General features: G+C 43.5%; 1 protein-coding gene across 8 annotated transcripts in view; it reads left to right on the forward strand.

Moving 5' to 3' along the window:
* Nucleotides 1-20,988, forward strand: part of MBOAT2 (membrane bound glycerophospholipid O-acyltransferase 2) — a 122,875-nt gene extending 101,887 nt beyond the window's left edge. For all 8 annotated transcript variants that reach the window (XM_072771165.1, XM_072771166.1, XM_072771164.1 and 5 more), the window contains 8 exons: nucleotides 91-145; nucleotides 5,226-5,409; nucleotides 9,941-10,133; nucleotides 10,508-10,611; nucleotides 14,294-14,358; nucleotides 16,064-16,196; nucleotides 18,286-18,437; nucleotides 20,204-20,988. In XM_072771165.1, coding sequence (XP_072627266.1) covers nucleotides 91-145; nucleotides 5,226-5,409; nucleotides 9,941-10,133; nucleotides 10,508-10,611; nucleotides 14,294-14,358; nucleotides 16,064-16,196; nucleotides 18,286-18,437; nucleotides 20,204-20,429 — 1,112 coding nt within the window. In that variant the 3' untranslated portion in view covers nucleotides 20,430-20,988. The remainder of the gene's footprint in view (nucleotides 1-90; nucleotides 146-5,225; nucleotides 5,410-9,940; nucleotides 10,134-10,507; nucleotides 10,612-14,293; nucleotides 14,359-16,063; nucleotides 16,197-18,285; nucleotides 18,438-20,203) is intronic.
* The last annotated feature ends 1,009 nt before the right edge of the window (nucleotides 20,989-21,997 follow it).

Genomic DNA, 21,997 nt, shown 5'->3' on the forward strand with positions numbered 1-21,997 from the left:
GAAAAGGGGAACAAGTGTGAATGGGAGAAAATACCATTCTTTTCTTGGGGGAAACCATAATTGATTACAGTACCTATTTGTATTTTTCAGGGATGTTTCGAAAGGATGAGGAACTGACTTCATCACAGAGAGGTTTAGCTGTAAGGTACGTGCCCCCTTATCGTGTCCTGCCATGGTCCATGCTGTCTCTGCCTAGGACATACTTTACTCTCATGGTTAAGGCAGACTCGTCCCGCTAGAGGTACTGACTTCATGAAAACCAAACCTGCCTCCCTCCACATACCTCCCTGCCACCAAATCTTGCTAGGCTAGGCTATCTACCCCTCCTAGGGCTCCCGTGGCACTTTGGATAGATCATCCTACAGTATGTTCCTCTTTTGTACCATGAGGATATCAGTACATTTTCTGTCTCTCCTATGATTTTCTGAGTTTCCTGAAGACAAGAAGATCATATAGTTTTCATGTCTGTCATATAGTAATGAGTGATAATCACTGCTTCCATTTATAGACCAATAACTTAATGGCAGGTACTGGGCTAAGATGTGTTAATATAGCACATAGATGCCATGTTTTGAACCAGTAAGATGTCCTCGATATTTGAGGAATTCATTCTGGGTGGGTTTCTACTTCATTTATTATAGTATTCTGTTGACTAATCTGAGGAATAGCTTAATTTCTCAGGAGGGTCTGTCCTAACCTAATATAATTAAGAATCAAATATGTATTTTTACCTAAAGAAAAAATTCCCAGGAAGCCCCTTGTTTTTTGTAAATCTAGAACTAAGAGATGCATGGCTGTCAGAGGAATAAGGTTCAGTTTGTAAGCGTAGAGAGACCCTACCCTGAGTGTTCACTTTTGGTAACGTGTCTTGGGAATCTTCTTACAATTTCTCCATCTTTATGGTTATTCTATTTTGATACTCTCTACAGCCATTGTTTATATACCAGTAAATGTGTACTGGAATACACTTAGGTGATGAGAGATTCCTTTCATCTGGGTTCTCTGATCTTAGGAGACCTTTGCCCAACCACTGTAACCTCTCCCTAATAGACACTCAGCCCCCATTTCGGCCTTTCCCTCCCACACCCCCACCTGGCAAAACCCCAAACCCTATTAAATTCAACTCTCCGCCTACCCAAACAGTGGAAGAAAGCAGAGTGGAAAAACATTCATTGTTGATTGGACTTGTTCTGAGCATGTTCCCACAAATTTGGGATTACGGCCGGAGTGTTGCTAGGAGTTCCACTGCATCTGTCCCCTCGCCCTCCCACCCGTGAGCTGGTGTGTTCTCCTTCCTCAGACTGCCAGCACTCCCTCCCCCGCACTCACTTAGGATGGTAGCAAAGTTTGACTCCTGGAGAAAATAAAGGCAGCTCTACTTCCTTCTGCTCCCACTAAATCTGCTACAAAATACTCCCCTTTCTGCCCCATACCGAGTATTAACTGTCCATAATCCAGTCCAAGGCCAGCTTCTCGCTTCTCACTGACTCCAGCGGCTTCTCTTTGAACTCGGGGATTTTCTCCTTCAGCTATCCCATCCCTCGCATTGTCACTCATCGCTTCTCCCTGTCTTTCCCACTCCCTGGAAGGAGAAACATCTTGACCTCACTTGCCCTTCCAGCTCCCTCCCCATTACTCTGCAGCCTTTAGAGCCAGACTCTGTGAGAGTCTCCCCTTCCTGGTCCCCCATTCCCACCTCAGCCTCCTCACAGTCGGGTTTGTCCTCACCACAGGTCTGACAGCATGTTTCAGGGTGACCCTTAATCTCTGTGGGTGTAACCCTCAGCCTCTCCGCCCCGTCCCACCCAGGGGACCCCTCGGTCCCGGAAGTACCTTCCTCACCTGGGTTCTCTTCCTGCCTCCTGGCTCTTTCCTTCTGTCTTCTTGCCCGAATCCTCCACTCTGAGGTTCACCACTGAGTGTTCGTGGGCTCCACCCGTGGACTTCACCATCCTCTGGGGATCGCGTGCAGCCCGGTGACCTTAAGTAGTGTCCACGTATTTGAGGTTGGAACCGTCCTCCCATGACACCTGTCTCCCGAGCTCCGGCCTCATAGCCAACTGCCATTTCAGCGTCCCTGCGGGGATCTGAGCAGGCATCTCAGTAGAGCACATTCCAAAGAGAACTCGTGATTCCTGTCTCCCCTTCCCTCTCCCCAGCCTACCATCCCCATCTAGTTCCGGGCAGCACCATTTGTCACTTGTGTTTTTAGGGCGAAAACCTAGGCAAACTCACATGTTCTTACTGCAGATCCGCTTCACTGCAGATTCATTCCCTCTCCTGGGAGGCCTGTGTCTCACCTGTCCGTGACATCTGACTGTCTCTGGTCAGACCGGCCTCTCACCACTCCCGCCAAGAGCCCCCCAGCCGGACCCTCTAGCTCTACTTGGTCTACTGGGACAGCCTCGCCCGTTCTTTCCCCCCAGACTGCTCTCCACTCAGCAGCCAGAGTTCTTGGAATGTGTGTTGGATTATATTACTCCCCTCCCGTGAGGGAGGCCCCTCCGCTGTTCCTCAGGTAATTACCTGGGAGTCGACTGACACACTTAGGACCACCTGGCACGAGGCCCGACAGGAGCTGGTAGCTCGTAACTGCGCAGACTTCTCGTCAGAAACCCCACTTCCCTGCCGTCACTCTCTGGCCCTTGGCCTGGCTTTATTTCTCTTCATAACGTGTGTTAACTGTCTGATGTTAGATGTTTCTTTTGCTTGTCCCTCCCTCTACCTTCCTCAGGTAAACTCTGTGAGGATAGAATTTCCCATTTATCATTATATCCTTGTCACCTGGATAGCAGTTCCCTACTGAGGATGCCTGTGTCCCTCAGTGTCTGGAGACATTTTTGGTTGTCACAGTGGAGAGGAGAGGGGGTGGTGCTACTGACATCTAGTGGGTGGAGGCCAGGGTGCCCCTGGACATCCTGCAGCGCCCCCTCCAACGAAGAAGTATTGTCCAGAAAAGTCCATAATGCTGAGATTGAGAAGCTCGAACCCAGCACAATGTGGAGTTGATCCCAAATAAACATGGAACGAAAGGATGGTTCTTTCACTTAATGTCATAAATGAAGTATTGCAGTCATGCTTTGTTCTCATTTTAATAGCGAACATCATAATTATCTACTTAGTACCAAAAATGACTTCTCATTTGATAGGACAGTTGAGCCAGAAATTACCTCAGCAAATTTCATGGTTCAGAGTTATCTCCTGTCCTTCCAATTGTGATACATAGCTTGACTTGGGAGGACTGGGCTGCGCCTTGATAACCTGGCATTGGTTGGGGCCTGAAGTAATTGGTGTTGAGATGGAGCTCTGTCATGGGAGCACAGGAAGTTCTATTGTGGATTTCATTGTAGGGTGCTCACCCCAGTGTTTGAGGCAGAGCATTCTGTTTCAGTATTACAGAAAAAAAAAATGCAAGAGAAAATCTGCCAGCAACAATTTTCACTCCTCAATTTTGAGCCTTCATGAGAAAATATGTAAGGCTCAAAATGCTTTTAAATGTAGAAGAATAATTCTGGAAAAAAATCTAAAAAAGGAGTTTTAGTGACATAGCTAGTATCAGATGGACAGGAAGCCCTGTTTTCTTTTGTATTGTTTTTTATAAAGATACGTATGAAGGGATCTGTGAGCTTCTCTTGGCCACAGAAGAGTGTTTGTGCTTTTTAAGGAAACCGCTTCTCAGAGGAAGGAAGGATTGTAACATCTTCCAGAAGCCTGCTTCCCATCCTCAGGTGTAGTTCTTCTATTTATGATAGTTTAGAATTGTCAGTGGGAAGCAGACTTAGTAAATGAAGCTGCTGGTAGAAAATAAATAAGGGGCTCCTGGGTGACTCAGTTAAGTGTCCAACTCTTGATTTCAGTTCAGGTCATGAGTTCAAGCCCCACAGTAGGCTCCAAGCTAAGCAGGAAGTCTGTTTGAAATTCTGTTTCCCTCAGCCCTTCCCCCTATTTTCTCACACATACTCTCTCCCTTTCTCTCTCTCTCAAAAAAAAAAAAGAAAAAAGAAAAAAGAAAAGAAAAACATAGGCTGATAATTCACCTGTATGATGATGTATATGGTCAACATGGGCTCCTGTGTTGCTAGGTATTTTTTTTTACCTGATTCCTCGCATTAAGAACTAGAAAGCTCAGTAAACTTTAGATGCCATGTGCCACCTGGATAGACCTCAAAGCAGTTGAGTGAAAAACGTTGCAAGACATCCTTCATTCCTTTTTCTCTTGCACCCACATCTAGTCTACAGGCAAACCACCAGGCTGTCTCGCCAGACTATATGCAGGTGCTGCCTCCCCCACTGCTCCCAGCCACTGTTGCCTCCTCCTGGAGATCCCAGTGGTGCCTGTCTGGCCTTCTGACTTCCACCATTGTCCCGTTCGCACTCAGAGGCTAGAGGGATTCTTTGGAAACATGGTCTTTAAAAAACCCTACTGTTGTTTTTCATTGCATTCAGAGTAAAGTCCCAAGTTCCTACCATGACTTATAAGGCAAGCCCTAGATAATATCACCTCCATTCTCCCTGATTTTCCTCCTGTTTCCCTGGTTCAGCAACACCAGCCTCCCTGCTGCTGGACTGCCCCCCCTTCAGGGATTTTGCACTGACCCCTTGCCTGAAATCCTTATCTCAGATACTCACACAGCTCCCTGTCTCACTGCCTTCCGGTCTCTGCTCAGATGTTGCCTTATAAGAGGTCTTCTTTGACTTGTTAATGTAATAATAATAATAAAAACCCTTTATTTTCATAGTACCCAACACTTCTGAAAATACTTTTTATATGTATATTTTAATTATCTGCTTTCTGCATCTGTTATGTGAGCTCTGTGAATGCAGAATATTCCTCTGTTTTGTTTACTGCAGTCTCTCTAGACCCTGGGGCATGTGGGCACATAGTCGGTGCACATACGGATTTGTTGAGTGAGTGAATGATGAGCTAGTGAGGGATGATTCTTAATGCCATATCTGGTCTGTCTTAGGTTTGTTTTATTATGAAGAAATTCAGTAGCAACCCTTTGTACTTGCTCACAGAGATCTGTATGAAAACTCTCATCCAGCAATACTGTTGAGCATTACTGCACCCTCATCTTTTAAATTCTTATCGTTCGAATGCCAGTGAAAATGAAAGCTCGTTTTGTTGCGGAAATGGGAAGAGCTGCAAGATGGAAGGCTGTGATTGCTGCTGGAGTTTCGGAGAGCTTGTGTCACATCTCACAAGCTGCGTGTTTTACCCACAGGCGCATGCCAAGCCTCCTGGAGTACCTGAGCTACACCTGCAACTTCATGGGCATCCTGGCGGGCCCGCTCTGCTCTTACAGAGACTACATCATCTTCATCGAGGGCCGGGCGCAGCACAGGGCACAGCCAAGCCCAAGTGGGAAAGAGGAAATGCCATGTGAGAGAGCAGAGCCGTCCCCGAACGTAAGCCCACGAGATTGATCTGAGCCTTGATGGCATTGTGTTGTTTGCTTAAAGATACTAATGTCTTCAAGGTTTGAACTTACTGTGTCTTTGAAACTATTTTTAAGATAAATGACTCTTCACAGCGCACCTAGTAGTGATGCCTGGTAGCAGCACGATCGTGCTCAAAGAACAAAACTAAGGTTACTTAAGAAGTGGTGCTGAGGGGCACCTGGGAGGCTCAGTCATTTAAGCATCTGCCTTCCGCTCAGGTCATGATCTCAGGGTCCTGGGATTGAGCACTGTGTCAGGCTCCCTGCTCAGCGGGGTGTCTGCTTCTCTCTCTCCCTCTGCTACTCCCCCTGCTTGTGCTCTCTCGCTCTCTCAAATAAATGAGTAAAATCTTAAAAACAAACAAACAAAAACAAGTGATGCTGAGCTCCTGAGAACGGTGCTTCACAGTTACCAAGTATTTTACAGGAAAGCTGTGTGTGCAGAACTGACCCAGCCAAGTTTCCTAGGGTTTTTCCTTCCCTTTGCTGAAGTTCCAGCTAATTCAGGGTGTTCTCCTCTCCTACTTCCCTCTCCTCTTCCTGGTCATCACTAGTTGAAATCTTGCTCCTCTTCAAAGGTCCACATCAGGGCACCTGGGTGGCTTAGTGGTTGAGCGTCTGCCTTTGGCTCAGGTCCTAATTCTGGGATCTTGGGATGGAATCCCACATCTGTGGGGAGCCTGTTTCTCCCTCTGCCCGTGTCTCTGCCTCTCTCTGTGAGTCTCTCATGAATAAATAAGTAAAATATTAAAAAAAAAGGTCTATATCAAATATCACCTTTTCCATAGAAGTTTTCCTGATTTCCCACAATAAAAAAGTTAACAATAGTTACCACTTTGGTAGCACTTCCCCCCCTGCCTGGCCCTGCTGGGGACACTTCACTTACTCTCTCCGAGCTCACAACACAAGGTAGGTAGTTCACTGCTTAACAGAGGAGGAAACCAGGCCTACGTAATTTGATGGAGATGTCCCAGGTTGGCAGTAGGAAACTGGAATTCAGACCCCGACAGTCCTGAGTACAAAGTCTGTGCTGGATTGCCTCACAGCTCAATATAAGCTTTATTTTCCTTGAGCTGCTGGGATATAGACGCTCCTGTGTCAAGAAAGACTCTGAAGCTTTGTGTAGGCTGAGTTTCTGTTGGATTTGATCTGGTAAAATTTAAGAGTCCCATGAGAAACAGGCCGATCAAAAGGTCTGAGAGACAAGAAAGGGGGCTAGTGTGTTTTTTTCTGAATGTGGGGCTTGGAGCAAAGGATCACCTTCCTTCCCTAAGTTATTACAGAATGAAGCATGAGTGAGGAAAGGTGCACACATTCACAAAGGCTCCTATTTTATCTCTTTTCTGTCATGTGACTCATTGTGTTTTATACCAAAATGGTCCTTTTATCTTCATCCTTTCTATTACTGGCTAAATGTTAATTGATAAATGCTGTATCATACTGGGTTGAATTTCACACTTGAAATTGAGTACATTCACATCTCTCCCATTGACTATTTTGTGTCTCAGGCTGACCACTTAACCCTTTAGAGACCTTTAGAGGTCTCACTGCCACAGGAGAAAGAAAGGGTTTTATATATAGATAGCTTATTATATATAGAAAGAGGATCGAAAGCTAGGAATCAAGGTACTGAACATAATGTAAAATATTTGAAAAAATCTCAAGTGCTATAAACTTTGGAGTACTAGTAAATCAAACCCAACAAAGAATAATTCACATTTATATATTCTATCACCTGACCCTGAATTTTAATGGGTTTCACTCTTATAAAATGCCACTTTTCCTCTCTTGGGTGGTAGACATCATAAATCAGAGGTTGTTGGCAGTGGCAAATATTCTTAATCGCTATCGTACTGTCTTACTATGTTTTGAGTTTAAATTCCACACGTACAAAGTTCACACAGAAGTGGTAGTTATTTACAAATCTCTCAAAGGCATTTGGAAGCTCTGTGTGCATCCGTCGGGTATGTAGGCTCTTATGATCCAAAGTAGGGCAGTCAGATAGCCAGTGGCCTTTTTGTTGGAATTCTCAATTATCTTGGTCTAAATCAGATAACGGGTTTAGGTGCTGAAACGAGGTAGAAGTTTCTTTTTCCCCTCACACGACATCCAAAGCATCAGTGGTCAGTCAGTAATGTGGTGGCTCCATGGGTCGAGGATCCAGGCTCTCCCCTGTTTCTGCCATCCTGGGGGTGGAAATGCAAGCACACGGTGTAAGCTGGCTCGACTCAGCGCTGTGCACGTTACTTGAGCTAACATCCATGGACCGCGTGGCTACACTTGGCTGTGGAGGGGACCGTGGTTGTGTGGTCAAATACAAATTTAGCTAGTCGTGCTCAAATAAAAATTCCATCATTGTGCAAGAAGGGGAGGGTGGCTCCGGGGGAACACTTGTCAGTCTCTGTTGTGATGTCTGTAGGACTTTTCTCTGGAGCTGAGTCCCTTCTTAGTGAAGGATCCTTCGGTCTCCTACAATCTTACGAGGTGGATACAAACTTGACTGCTGGTTTCTGGAGCTGGCCTGGGCACAGGGGCTGAGGATTTCACCTCTTAGGATATGGACTTCCTCCAGAGTTTCCACGTTCTCATTCTAGCACTTACCCAGTCCCCCACTCTGGACCCATGTCCCTAAGCCTGGGTCTTCAGCTTCTCTAAGAGTTAAGCTCTGGCCTCCTGCCCGTATGGTGGCTGGGTGGCACTCGACCAAGCAGAGAGGCTGTGGGAACCAGGGGTCATGCCCCATCTCCCTCCTTCCGAGGTACCTGACCCCACATTGCCTGAGCCTTCGTGGGGACTCTTATGGTGTGTGTGTGCGCCACCTGGTCGTTGAGGTCAGCTAGAGGCTACTTTAATTTTTGTTTTTAAACTGAGACCTGGAAACTTGGGTCTAGTCTAATGGCTGCAGTATTGCCCATTGTGTCACTAAGATGATCCACCCAATTTTTATGTTAATGTGTGAGGCCATTTGTTTCATCTCACTGCATTTAGAATTCCAATTTTTCTCTTGTTTTAAATCTCTTCTCAAATGCACAGCTTAGATATTGGGGGACGGGTAAAAAAAAGGTAGCCTTACTACCTTTTTTTATACTGGAGAAAGCTTTAAAAAACATTGAGGAAAGTGAGAATGGGGGCTGGCTGCAGCAGAGTCCTCAAGCACACAATACCTCCAGTGAGCCGCCTGAGAGCAAACACAGCTTTTTCAGAAATGTAGTGACTCTGGTATGTGCTTTGACTCTTGCCTCTGAGCCCTTTCTTCGGGCACTGTTACAGAAAGTGTGAAAATAGGAATACTCTTTGGCAGATTAATTTGAATACTGTTTGATTACAGTGCAGGACACTCAAAATCCAGGTATTTTGTTATGCTCCATTACCTGGATGCAGCTTTTCCTTTTTTCCACTTGTTTCTTTCCTTTGGCAGGTTTTATAATCTCCCCTATACTGAGTCAGATTCAAATATTCTGGCCTATTAAAAATATAAAAACACCATGAATTGGATTTTTTTTAAAGATGTTATTTATTTATTTGAGAGAGAGTGAGATTACAAAGGGAGAGGGAGAAGCAGACTTGCCACTGGGTAGAGGAGCCTGACTTGGGGCTCGATCCCAGGAACCCAAGATCATGACCTGAGCCAAAGGCAGACACCTAGCCAGCTGAGCCACCCAGGTGTCCCCATGAGTTGGATTCTTCTAAGGTGATTTAACCTTACCAGGATATAATAAAGAATGGCCTTTTTTCCCCCCATCAGAATCTTCTTTGCAAATCTTTTTGTCTTCTTGGGTGTGTAACTCTTTTGGTTTATCATTTGTGAACAAAATTTCATGACAGAGCTGCAGATTTAAAGAGATGCATTAAATTGTTTATTGTAAAAATAACGTCTGTGAAATACACATAGCATTTGAAAAATATAGGGAAAGCACAATGGAAAAATAAGCCATGTGTGTTTTGTGTGCGTATAATATAAAACCCACTACCAAAAGTTACTGTGAAGATTTTTGTGTATTCACACCTATATGCCTATGTTTGCCTTCAGATTTTTTTTCTTTTTTAAGATTTTATTTATTTATTCATGAGAGACACACAGAGAGAGGCAGAGACACAGGCAGAGGGAGAAGCAGGCTCCCTCTGGGGAGCCCAATTCGGGACTCGATCCCAGGACCCTAGGATCATGACCTAAGGTGAAGGCAGACGCTCAACCACTGAGCCACCCAGGCATCCCTCAAATATTTTTTTAACTGAAAGCTTTGAAAACACAAATTAAGGTTTTTAGTGTGACTTGAGTCCTAATCCAGAGGAAGTAGTCAGAGAGAAGAGGCTGGAAATTTTCCTGCTGTGAGACTCTGAGGGCTTGAAATGCTGAGCACCACGCAGTTTATGATTTTTGACTAAAGGAGAGTAAGAAAGTTCATACTGCATTCAGGAAGATTAACCTGGCAGTAGTTTGTCAAATGAATTAGAAGGAGTATGGATTAAGCTTTTGAAATCCTATCTTGTCCTTTCAGATCGCAGTTATTCAGAAACTCTTAATCTGTGGACTTTCCTTATTATTTCACTTGACCATCTCTAAAACATTATCTGTGGAGTATAACATTGATGAACGTTTTCAAGCTACAGCTTCATGGCCAACAAAAGTTGTCTATCTCTATGTCTCTCTTTTGGCCGCCAGACCCAAATACTATTTTGCATGGACGTTAGGTAAGTCACGTCTGAGTAAACCTGACTGTTTCTGTGTTGAGATGTACCCTGCCCTGTAGCTAGCTGGGAGAGTGCCCTCTTGAGGATATGTAGTTAAAGACCAATTGGAAAAGACTAGAGTCCTGTATTAGAAGAAACAAACTTGACAACTCCTATCCTAAATACAAGGAAATAGCCTAAAACCGGTTAGGATATCCTAGAAACTGGATCAAGGCTCATTTTGTTACAATATCAGATAAAAATAAACATGAATAAATCTACTTTTACTGTTTCAGAATAAAAAAATCCTTGTATATAGTAACATATGTTTTGGGAGAATGTGGTAGATTGTTACATGGATTCTTAATACTGTCTTTTCACTTTGTTTACTGCAGCTGATGCAATTAATAATGCTGCAGGCTTTGGTTTCAGAGGATATGATGAAAATGGAACAGCTCGTTGGGACTTGATTTCCAATTTGAGAATTCAACAAATAGAGGTGAGTAGATCATTTACAAGTTAGTTACCGTGTGATACTTTACATACCATGCTTTGCTTTTATGAGTTATGATGTGATGTTCCAAGAGTGGTATTGAAGTCTATTTGTTAATAATACCCATCTAATTAGGGGATCTAATAAGTAAGATTGGTGTGATCTGGGCCCTTGTGGAGCTTTAATCTAATGAGGGCTACAGGGACACAGAAGGATAGGTTGTGGTCAGAAAGGTGTAGGGTGTGTGCGTGCTACAAGAGAGGCTCCAACTCAGGTGAGATAGGTCAGGGAGGGGTCCTGCAGGAAATAATGCCTTAAGCTGAGTCCTAAAAGATAAGGAAGATGTTGCCTGGCACTCCAAGTAGAAGGAGGGGTGCCCTTGGGGTGAGAGGTGGTGTGTGGCTCACAACGCAGAGAGTGGTGACAGATGAGCTTGCAGAAGTCAGAGGCAGGCCCAGACAGTTTCAGAGGCCATATAGGGGGTTTGGAGCTCTTACAAGAGCGATGGAGTGTTGCTGGGTGGGTTTTGTGCAGGCAAGTGAGGTGATCACAGCTGTGGTTTGGAAGGATCTGGCTACATCAGATAGAATGAGTTGCTCTCGTGGGACAGAGTGGTCTGTTCGGAGTGTTGTGTTAATCCAAGGTGATGGTGCCCTAAACCAGGGTAGGGCCAGTGGGGCTGGAAAGACCTAAACACCTGGGTGGGCTGTTCCAGAGACTCAGCAGTGCTCGGTGTTACATCGACATCAGCAAGAGAGAATAAGTCATGGATCGGGACCAGTGTCATGGTGATGCCTTTCATTGGGTGAAGGAACAATGAACAAGCCTAGGTTTGGAGGGAAAGCCACTGTGTGTTCAGATTTCAGACTTAACTAAGTTGCCCAGCAGGCACATAAATGACCAGGCACTAGCCTCAACTGCTGAGCTCGAGATCCTAATTGGGGAACTGTCAGCGTGTAGCATTTCAAGTTTTGGGAGAAACCAGAGAGTAGTCATGAGAGAGCACTGAGAGACCCAGAAGGGATGAGACACCCCCCAAACCTCCCACACCCCTCTGTACCCCCCTGCTCCACAGGAGCACCTGTGCTTACAGACTGGGAGAGGAAGAGGCAGGTCAGGAGGAGGAGCCAGAGAGAGAAGAAGAAAACCAAAAAGGGACATCAGTTTGCCAACCTGGGAGAATTAATCCAAGGGTAGAAATCCCTAAAACTTAAGGTGAAGGGTTGACAGACAGGTTTATAATGAATGGGTTAGGATGGACCCACCAATGCACCTTAGCTTCACTGAGGGTTCGTCCCTAAAAGTGGGACAGTCGGTCGCTAAGCGCCCGTGGGTGTGATGCCAGGGGGGATACAGCCCCGTCTCTCAAGTATTTGCCGAGATGCTTAAACCCGAGTAGGTCTCTTGATCTTGCTAAATTTAGAGGGAGTGTAGAGTTTAGGGAAATAAGTTAAACACACCAGATCCAGAAGTGGGAAATTCTACAAGACAAATGACCCAATTTTTCTCAACAAATAAAGGACATGGGAAAAGCCGGGGTCAGAGAGGAACTCTTCGAGATTAAAAGGGATTTTAGCCAAACGCACTGTGTGCACCGTGTTTGGGCCTCGATTGAACAGACAACTGGGAAAACATGTTTTTAAACAATCAGGGATATTTGAACACAAAATGAGTATTAGATGATGTTAAAGAGTAATACTTCGTTTTGTTAGGTCTGATCTTGGTTTTTTAAAAGTCCAATAAATTTTGAACTATTTACAGGTGAAATAAGACATCTGGCATTTGCTCTGAAATTCTCATAGTAATGTCAGTAATAAATGGGGAAGGGGAAGAAAAAAATGGCCAATTTTGGAAATTGATGAATGTATAAATATGTGGCAGTGTTTCTAACTCTTGTGTTCATTATTGGACCTACAGAGACTTTGAGACATGTGTTTCCTAATCAACCCCCCATGAACCGTTAATATCCGTGTGTGTACTCTATGTATACATGTGCTTTATATGTGAGAAGAGTAAGACTTTTTTGCTCCTAAGAACTGGTTTTTATCCTCTTGGGAGCAGTATCACTCTTGTTGAGAATGCACAGGATAAGAGAAAGTAAAGAACAAAGGAGTTAGTTTTTCTAAAGGAAATCAGCGTTAAATGCTGCTGAAGATGTGCAGTAAGAGGAGGACTCCCGAGTGCCATCAGCTCTAACAACGCGGGAGTTTATTGATGATTTCAGTAACAGTTTCCAGGGAGGGATAGACATTAAAGCCAGGTTATATAATCCGAAGGCATTTATTACCTGTATAAGGAAGGAGGGTAGAGATAAGGTCATAGCTGAGGAGAACAAGTAGTTGAAGGAGGGATTTTTGTTTTGTTTAATTTTGTTTTAAAATGGAGAGATTAAAAAAAATTAAAAAAAAATAAAATGGAGAGATTGACACATGTTTACCAGTTAGAGTATTTGAAGACTGTGTGAAAATATGGTAGAGGGGGAGAGAGGCTGATGGACACATGAGGTCCCTAGGAAGGTGGAGGGAGGGGATATAAGAAGACAGGTGCAGGGATTGTCCAAGTGGAAGAGGAACCAGGGACAGAGAAAGGGATGTGTGGAGGCAGCTGACTTTGTAATTTTGATATGAGATGTTGGAGTCTGATGGTTTATGTCATCTCGATAAATTGGAGGCAAAGTTACCTGTTGTGAAGGTGGGAGAGCAAGTGGGAAAAAGTGATAGGACCAGAGATAAGAAAGGGGGGAACTTGTGAAGTATTCATTGGGATCTCATGGGATTGCTGATTTTTACCTGCTTTTGACTTACCAAAAAAAAAAAAAAAAACAATTTAAAATGGTTCAATCTAATAGCTGTTTTTAGGAAGAGGAGAATGAACTGTGTAGGGAAACAAGGATTACCTGCAAGGTTGAGGCTCAACTGATAGCAAGAAGTATGGGTTTAGGACCAAAGTCTCCAGTATTGTGATATTCTGCACGCGAATTCACAGGTTATGAGTAGGGAAGGTGGAAAGTGTGGTTGATCTGGGGTTAGGATTTTGATAGGTAGGTGAGTTAAAAGGAAAAAGAAACAAACACATCAAGAATTTTGATGGGGATAGTAAATAGTGGATCATGGAATCTACACAGTGGGAAGGAAGTGAAGACGCAGGAGGGGATAGTTATTGAGGGAAGAAGGAGAGATAGGGGACCAGAGGAACCTTTGACGTCTAGAGGAAGCTTTTATGGGGGAGGCTTGTGTGATGAGCCTAGAAGGGTGGGAAGATGGTGGTAGTTCCAAGTGGGGCCAAGGTTCTGGGTGGTCATAGATGGTGGCTGAAGAGGCATAGAGGTGGGGAATTGAGAGACTGTGGCTTGATGGGATGGGTCCAGTCCCCAGTGAAAGAGTCATTAAAGGGGCCCTGAAAGGTCATTTACATATTGGGAATGTCTTCGGGATAATTCCATGACGACCCTGATAACATATAAGGAGAAAATGGTGATAATCCATTTATCTTATAGATGGCTTTTACAATACCCAAATCCCAGTTCCACAATGATGTTACTGTATTAGAAAAGCAATATTAAGAAAAGAGACCAGTACATGACCATCAATGCCAAGTAACACATTTTTAGCACAATAAAACATTATTACTTATATTTCAAGCTTCGTTATTTTGTTGGCCAAAGGAAAAAAGTTCTTTTGTTTTTCAGATGTCAACAAGTTTCAAGATGTTTCTTGATAATTGGAATATTCAAACGGCTCTTTGGCTCAAAAGGTATGTGCCTTCAGGAGCTGTGCCACGGTATCTAATACTTGAGCTTCACTGAGTTAGATTCTTGATTAAATTAACACTGTGTTGAGTGACATTGTGACCTCGATGTTAGCCAGGAAACACTGTTAACATCCTCCCGCAGCAAGAGTCTATCAAACACGAGAACTTTCCGGCCCAGGTGGTAGATACAGTTATCGCTGGCCTCTCAGCCGCCCTCCCGAGCATCTTTCCGAGGCCTGAGATCATCAGTGTCCTCCTCTCATTCACTGGAGATGTGGTTAAATAAAAACAAAGTAGCCACACAACCACTATGCAGATTCCCTAGAGTTTCCAGAACAGTTCCAGTTTTAAAATATTTCCATTTGACATATGTTTCTGTCAAATGTCCTGTTAGGCACAGGACACAAAGATGAGTCCGGCAGACAAAAAGGCCCAGCCTCCTCAGCCAGAGAGTTCAGGAGCTTGTCAGATGCACAGCAGCGTCCCCTACAGGTGCCTTTCCCTGTAGTGAGGAGCAGCAGGGAGAGTGAGCAGGGGCAGGTGGGCACGGGGAGGGGCTTCCTGGTGCTGGGATCAGGGGCTAGGAGTTGGCTAAGGACAAGGACGAGGAGGGAGGTCCGTACAGGCAGCCCAAGCCCAGCAACATTAGGAAATTGCATAGAAACTCCCAGCGACTCTGTCTCCATGTTCCCAATGAGACATGGGTGTCTACCTCGAGTTTATTTTATGAGATATTTACCCTGTGACGGTACAGCACTAAGCATGTTCTGTGGAAAGCAGCCTTTTCTGGGGAATGTCTTTTATTTTGTGACAAGTTGAGGATCTTTTTTTTTTTTTTTAAGATATTATTTATTCATGAGAGACAGAGAGAGAAAGAGAGAGAGACAGAGACACAGGCAGAGGGAGAAGCAAGCTCCATAGAAGGAGCCCAATGTGGGACTTGATCCCAGGTTTCCAGGATCACGCCCTGGGCTGAAGGCGGCACTAAACTGCTGAGCCACCAGGGCTGCCCTAAGTTGAGGATCTTTATCCCTTGAAATACCCATCACACGATACTTTGCAGTCTCCCGAGTGGCTGCAGATTCTCTGAGCAGATCTGTTGTGTGCTTTTTGTTATTGTTATATTTTAAATTTGACACCTTTGGGGGCACCTGGTTGGCTCAGTCGGTGGAGCACGTGATGCTTGATCTCAGGGTCGTGAGTTCCAGCCCCACGCTGGGCATAGAGAAATAAATAAATTTGATATCTTTGGAAAAATCTTATTTTCATCTGAGTCCTCTATTCTGTTACCAAGGGAAATTTTAGACTGAGCGACTCCAGACTTGCCAGAAAGAAATATTACTAGGTCAGTTGAAAGTTCTTAATTAAATAAAAATCATTAAAGAAAATAATAAACTAACATAAAATATATTTAATATTAAAGGTTTTTTGGTGAATCGTGTAGATTTCTAACCACTTGGCAATGATTATTTTAGCTATTACATATACCACAAAGAGATGAAAGTCAAGTTTATTTTCCTAAAGAAATAGGAATATTTTGCAGCTGTCACCTCCCTGATGTCACAGGTCAAGTTATTGCTGCCATTAGGCCACGGCTATTTTCCTGATTACTCTGTGTCCTGTCAGATAAGAAAAGAAGGATCACTGTGGACTATCTAAACTCTGATCACTCACTCCTCTTGGCTCCCTGTGGTTTTCTGGTTTCTAGGGTGTGTTATGAACGAGCCTCCTTGAGTCCAACCATCCAGACGTTCATTCTGTCTGCCATTTGGCACGGGGTGTACCCAGGATATTATCTGACATTTCTAACAGGAGTGGTGATGACGCTGGCAGCGCGAGCCGTAAGTATCCCGAATTCCGTTTCATACTTCAGTGCAGTCCCCTTGAACTGGCTGGTGTAAGTGGCTGAGGACACCCTCCCTAGGCAGACCCTGTTTCTGGGCCCCAGTCGGTGCTCTACTCTGGCCACAAGTGAGGCGTGCACCTGGCGTGTTTGTTGAGTGCTCCCAGGGGCTCCACACTTGGTTCATCTGAGGGGAAGAGTTGGCACGTGGGAGGTACCCACAGAGCATTCATTGTCTTTACGGAATTTTCTGAACGAGAGCTAAAAACAGAGTTAAATAAAGGTGATCAGAAGGGTGGGTTTACTTTAGAAATGTTTCCTGAAAGTGGTCACCTTTGAGAGTCATCTTTTAGATGAAGAGTGGGGTACAATTGGGTGTAGAAAACTGGGTGGGCCATCCCTGGGGTGGTGGGCACCACATTGGAAGCAGGACACAGTCCTTGGTTGGAACCCAGGGTGATATTTTGGGAAACAGTTGAGAAATGAGGTTGCTGACATGGGTGGGCAAAGAAGGACATTTAGTTTAAGTCCTTGAAAGTCCATCAGAAGAAAGTGACATGACAGAGATGGTGCCTGAACCGGCTGCGTGCAGCGCTTACAGGCGAGAAGCCTTCATTTAACAAACTAGCAGATATTTATTCAGTTGTCAGGTACCTTGGGGGGGTGTATGAGGGAAAACTCCAAGAAGCGCTAACTCTAAGGGCTGTACCTTCTGCTTGTTTGTGGCCTGATTGGGGCATAAGGTATATGTACATGTGAGTACGCAAACACCACGGGGCATATGTGATACATCCTGTGGGTTCTGTAGTAAGTAAAGGAGTTGTTCAGAGGTGAAAGAAATCCTTTTGGTTGGGTTGACCCAAGACGGCCTCGTTAGGAAAGTTTGGATTTGGGCTTTGAAAAGATAAACGTTGTTTCAAAAGTGAGGGAAGCATGATGGGGGAGGAACATGACGTTCTAGGCACATAAATGACATTAACAGAACCACGTTTGAAAGTACCTGGTGTATTAAATGACAAGTAAATCTGGCTGAAGCAAAGACGTCGTGAATTCCTAAATCGTGGATAATTCTGGAAAGGCAAAGGGAGTGCAGGGGAGCAGGGGGAGGGCAATCATAGCAGGATTTGGGCACCAGCCTGGGGACGGGCCTAATGCTCTTTCTGTCTGCATACCTGGGGGTCAGAGGAGGTTTGTAAGCAGAGGGATGGAATGCCGAAAGCCGTGCTTCAGGAGGATTGATTTGCCATCTGTGATCGGAAGGGAAGAGGGCAGGTAGCTGCTGTGGCGGTGATCCGGGCAAGACGTGGTGGGTGCCAGGGTCTGTTCCCGCCACTGGGAACCATGGTCTCTACATGGGAGAGCCGTTAACCATATACCAGGTTACTTCTGGAAAACTTGGTGGCATCCTCATAGCAGGGCCGTGTTTCACCTCTGACCACGTTAGACAAAGCAGGGAACAGAGTTGAAAAAAGGAAATAATGGTTGGTTAAGTTTACATATTTCAAAACTGCAATGTTTTGACTTTTTTGGAAGCTAAAAAAATGTGTCAAGAGTGGTGATTAGGAAACACCTATTTTGAGAATAATGTTCGTTGTTGCCATTTATTCTGATAAGTGTGTTTTGACCTAAGCTCAGGGTATCGAGAGCCATCTGTCTCTCACAAATGCAGAGTTTAAAGAAGAGGAAAAGATATCTCAGTGTAGCAGAAGAAGTGAAAACAGAACTTTATTTATATATTATAGTTTACCAAATATGATTTGAGGAACTCGAAGAGTGTTGTTTTTAACATTTTTTTTTAGAAACTTTTAATTTGAATACAACTTTAGATCTACCGAAAAGTTGCAAAGCACTCCCACATGCCCTCTACCCAGATTCCCACATTTTGCGCTCTCCATATTTTTTATACATATGTGTATTTGTTTTTCCTGAACCAACTTCTCCCGTAGTGGTGGCACCATTTCCGATGTCCCACCAGCAATGTGTGACAATTTCAGTCACTCCACATGCTTGAAACAGTTGGATGCAGTAATTGTAGTTTTATAAGCAATGTTAAAGACCAAGCCAATATTTTTGTTTCTTTATTTCAGATGAGAAATAACTTTAGACATTATTTCATCGAACCTCCCCAACTTAAATTATTGTATGATGTTTTAACGTGGATAATGACTCAAATAGCAATAAGTTATACAGTTGTGCCATTTGTACTTCTTTCCATAAAACCATCATTCATGTTTTACAGGTAAGTGTCACTCTTACAAATATATGCCAGGGGGAATAACTTTGTTTTTAAGAGCAAGCGCTTTGCCATTGGGTAGCATAGAAAAATAGCACCACAGCCTTACTCTCTGTGGTTACTTTTTCATTTTAAACCAAGAGGTCTCAAGTTTTTTATGGAATGATTCACACCACTCACCCCTGAGATGAGTGTGATAAAGACAGAGAAGTATCAGCTGGGTAACCCCCACCTCAGATCTCTCCAAGAGGTTTAACTGGAAGTATAGCTGTTCTTTTTATAGTTGGATGTTAACTAGACTTATCACAGTGATCTTTTTTTTTCTTTGCTATATGTACATCTATCAAATCATTATATTGTACACCTGAGGCTAACATAATGTTACAGGTCAGTTATGCCTCAAGTTAAAGCTGTGACGTCAGGGCTAGATGTGGCCACGGGCTAGAGTTTGCTCACCCCTGCTCTGGGGTCAAGGTATAGGGGTTGAGGTGTTAGAGCAGAGGCGTGTGAGTCACTGGGGATATTCTGGGAGCGGAAGCAAAATACATCCTCCGATAATCATGAGTAAGTGTTGGTAAGGTCTGCCCACCAAGAGTTCAGGCCGCCAGACTGTTAACTCCAGAGACGAAAGGATAGGGCAGCTTGAAATAAGATGAACAATAGAGAATATGACAGAGTGGTTTTAAAAAAAGAAAAAAGTGTAGCTCGTTCTTTACAAGGAATTGTGAATTCTCTTAATTGCTTTCGTCAAAAGAAAAATAAATTACTTCTATTTCAAGAATTTGTTCCCTTCTTACTCTTTTACGTTTCCCGAGTACTTTGTCTTCTCTGTATCATAGAAATTCTCGTCTTCAATTCCATGCTTGATCTCTGTATTCTCTCGCCCACCCACCAGATTCCACTCTCAACGTGTTAGTGATATCTTGGAGATCAAAAACTTCACCTTTTATAAAGTTTTCATTACCCCAGCATTTAGAACGACAGCATAGAGAATGTGGTCACAAATTTTTGCACTGACTATGGCGTTACTTGTATAGAAAGACACCAAGTAACTCCAGCTAAAATTCCCCTTTTCACAAAACTATTACATATATTTAAATGTGATTGAGCTGTTGGTTAGATTTTTCTATCGGAAGTACACTTTGTTCATACTCCCTTGAATTTACAACTGTAAAAGCAGCCTAGGTCACATTTGATTTATATTTGATTTATATTTGATTTCAAGAATGATGCTTGTAATAATATTTTTAATAAGATGGCCTTCCTTCATTATGTGACAGTGGCCATTAAGAGGCAGTGTTATCTGTTACTCACATCACTGGAAAATTTGTAACTTAATTAGGGACCATACACAGCAGAGGAGGCCAGAGTATTAAGGTCTTTACCAGCTCTGCGTCCTCTTTGTTCGCTCTCAATATTCAGTTCTGTGGATTTGAGAGATTATTTTCAGGTCACTGCAGCTGCTAATAAGTACCTTTTTGTTTTTGTTCTGTGCAGCCATGGACTTATGACCCTTACAAAGGAATGTAATATGATAGCTAGTATCGTGCTTATAAGTGGCCTGGGTTTATAGGGTGCTTTATAAATACCCACTGGCAGACGCTGGAGAGCTTCATCTCTGGGTGGGGTTGGGGGAGGGGGGCCGGAATGCAAGATTAACGGAGTAAATCTGCACATCCTCCATGGTGCATGTGACATTTTGACAAGGGTGCCGTTGCTAAGGATTAATTCTCAAAATTTAATAAAGTCAACTTTGTCCATTTTGCTCTTAGCTCCTGGTATTACTGCCTGCACATTGCTGGGATCTTAATATTATTGTTGCTGCCGGTGAAAAAAACTCAAAGAGGAAAGACTACACATGAAAATGTGCAGCTGTCGCCATCCAGAAAGTTCGATGAAAGAGAAAATTCTTTGGGACAGAATAGTTTTTCCACAACAAACAATGTTTGCAATCAGAATCAAGAAATAGCCTCTAGACATTCATCATTAAAGCAATGAAGGGGAAAACACTCTGATGGCTATTTTGTCTCTGTTAACAGAAACCAATCTTAGCACCTTTTCGAGGGATTTGTGTTCGTTTGAAAAGAGATGAAGTGGGGGGCAAATGGGACAGATCTAGATGGGGAGTTTCCAGTATACCAGATTGGGAATGGAGCGAATAACCCCTCCCATGCCATGTCCCTGGGGGCCACGCCTTATATAAAAATATTTCCATGATCTCAATGGGCACTCAGGACCTCTGCAGATGTTGTAGGGTGGTACGTGTGCCCCTCTTGCTGAATGTATGTTGCATATCCCAAGGCACTAATGGGGTGAAAGGGTAACCGTGTCAATCTGGAGGATGGACAAAAATTAACTTTTCCAAATGAATGTCTTGCCTTAAACCCTCTATTTCCTACCATATTGTTCCTAAACGGTATTTTCAAGTGTAATATTGTAAGAACGCTATTTCAATATTTGATGTCATGGTCTTGTAAAGGAATTCCAGAGGAATTTGAAACAGGATATTTAAGATCGTGGACACTTTAAAAATGCAATAAACATCTCAGTATTTGAAGGGTTTTCTTAAAGTACCTGAAATGACCATTGTACATAGTGAAACTAAACAGAAAGGGATGCCAAATTATAGGTAGCTTATTTTCCTGGAGAATTTAATTACTTTGTGTTGGTCAGAGCCCATCAAGGGAGAATTTCTTCAACATAATTAAAGGTTGGTAATGCGATATTTTAAACTTATTTTCTTAAAAAAAAAAAAAAGGAAAGAGAACAAGAGAAGATGATGAAGGAAGGAAGGAAGGAAGGAAGGAAGGCAGGCAGGCAGGCATGGATGAAGAAAGCACCATGTGGACTGGAGCTGGTGGCAGCTGGGGCAGGGCACGGACCAGGTGCTCAGCAGAAGTGCTTTTCCTCTTCATGTATCTGAGTTCTTTTTGATTCTGTAAGATGTAAAAGTGTAATGACTTTTTAATATGTTGGACTTTTAAATGAAATTTGCCAGGCAAAAATCATATAGAATTATGGCAAGATTAGGAAAATAATAGTGGTAGATGGTACGAGGGCTGTGTAGGAGAAATCACTGGGTTAAGGTAACAATCTGTCTAATCGCTTCCTTATCCTTGACAGCTTAAGTCATAATTGGGAATGTTTTAGGGAAATGAAAACTTACAGTCATCGGGTCTGACCCACCTTTTTAGAGAATAAAAGAAATTTGTTTCCAAACTCTTAAATTCTCACTTTCAAATTTGGCTCTTAACGCTTTTTAATGAGTTTTAGGTTCTATGAGTAGGAAAAAAACATGCTTCTAGCATATAGGCCATTTTCACCACAGTTAATCTCACCTTGAATTATCAGATGTCTCTGTTAACCCCACAGTCTTGGGGTGGCCGCAGTGGCTGAAAGCAGAAGAGTGGGCGGCGAGGCCACCCTGGTATGGGCTTCAGCCACAAGACTTGGAGGTGAGAGAGGAGGTGAGCGGGGCCTTCTGACTCCACCTTTATTTGACCACTTTATTTCCTTTCTTGCCTTAAATTTTCAATGAAATGCAAATTGTCTATGGTGAGTATATA

This window comes from Canis lupus, chromosome 12, assembly GCF_048164855.1.
Source record: "Canis lupus baileyi chromosome 12, mCanLup2.hap1, whole genome shotgun sequence".
Taxonomy (NCBI): domain Eukaryota; kingdom Metazoa; phylum Chordata; class Mammalia; order Carnivora; family Canidae; genus Canis; species Canis lupus.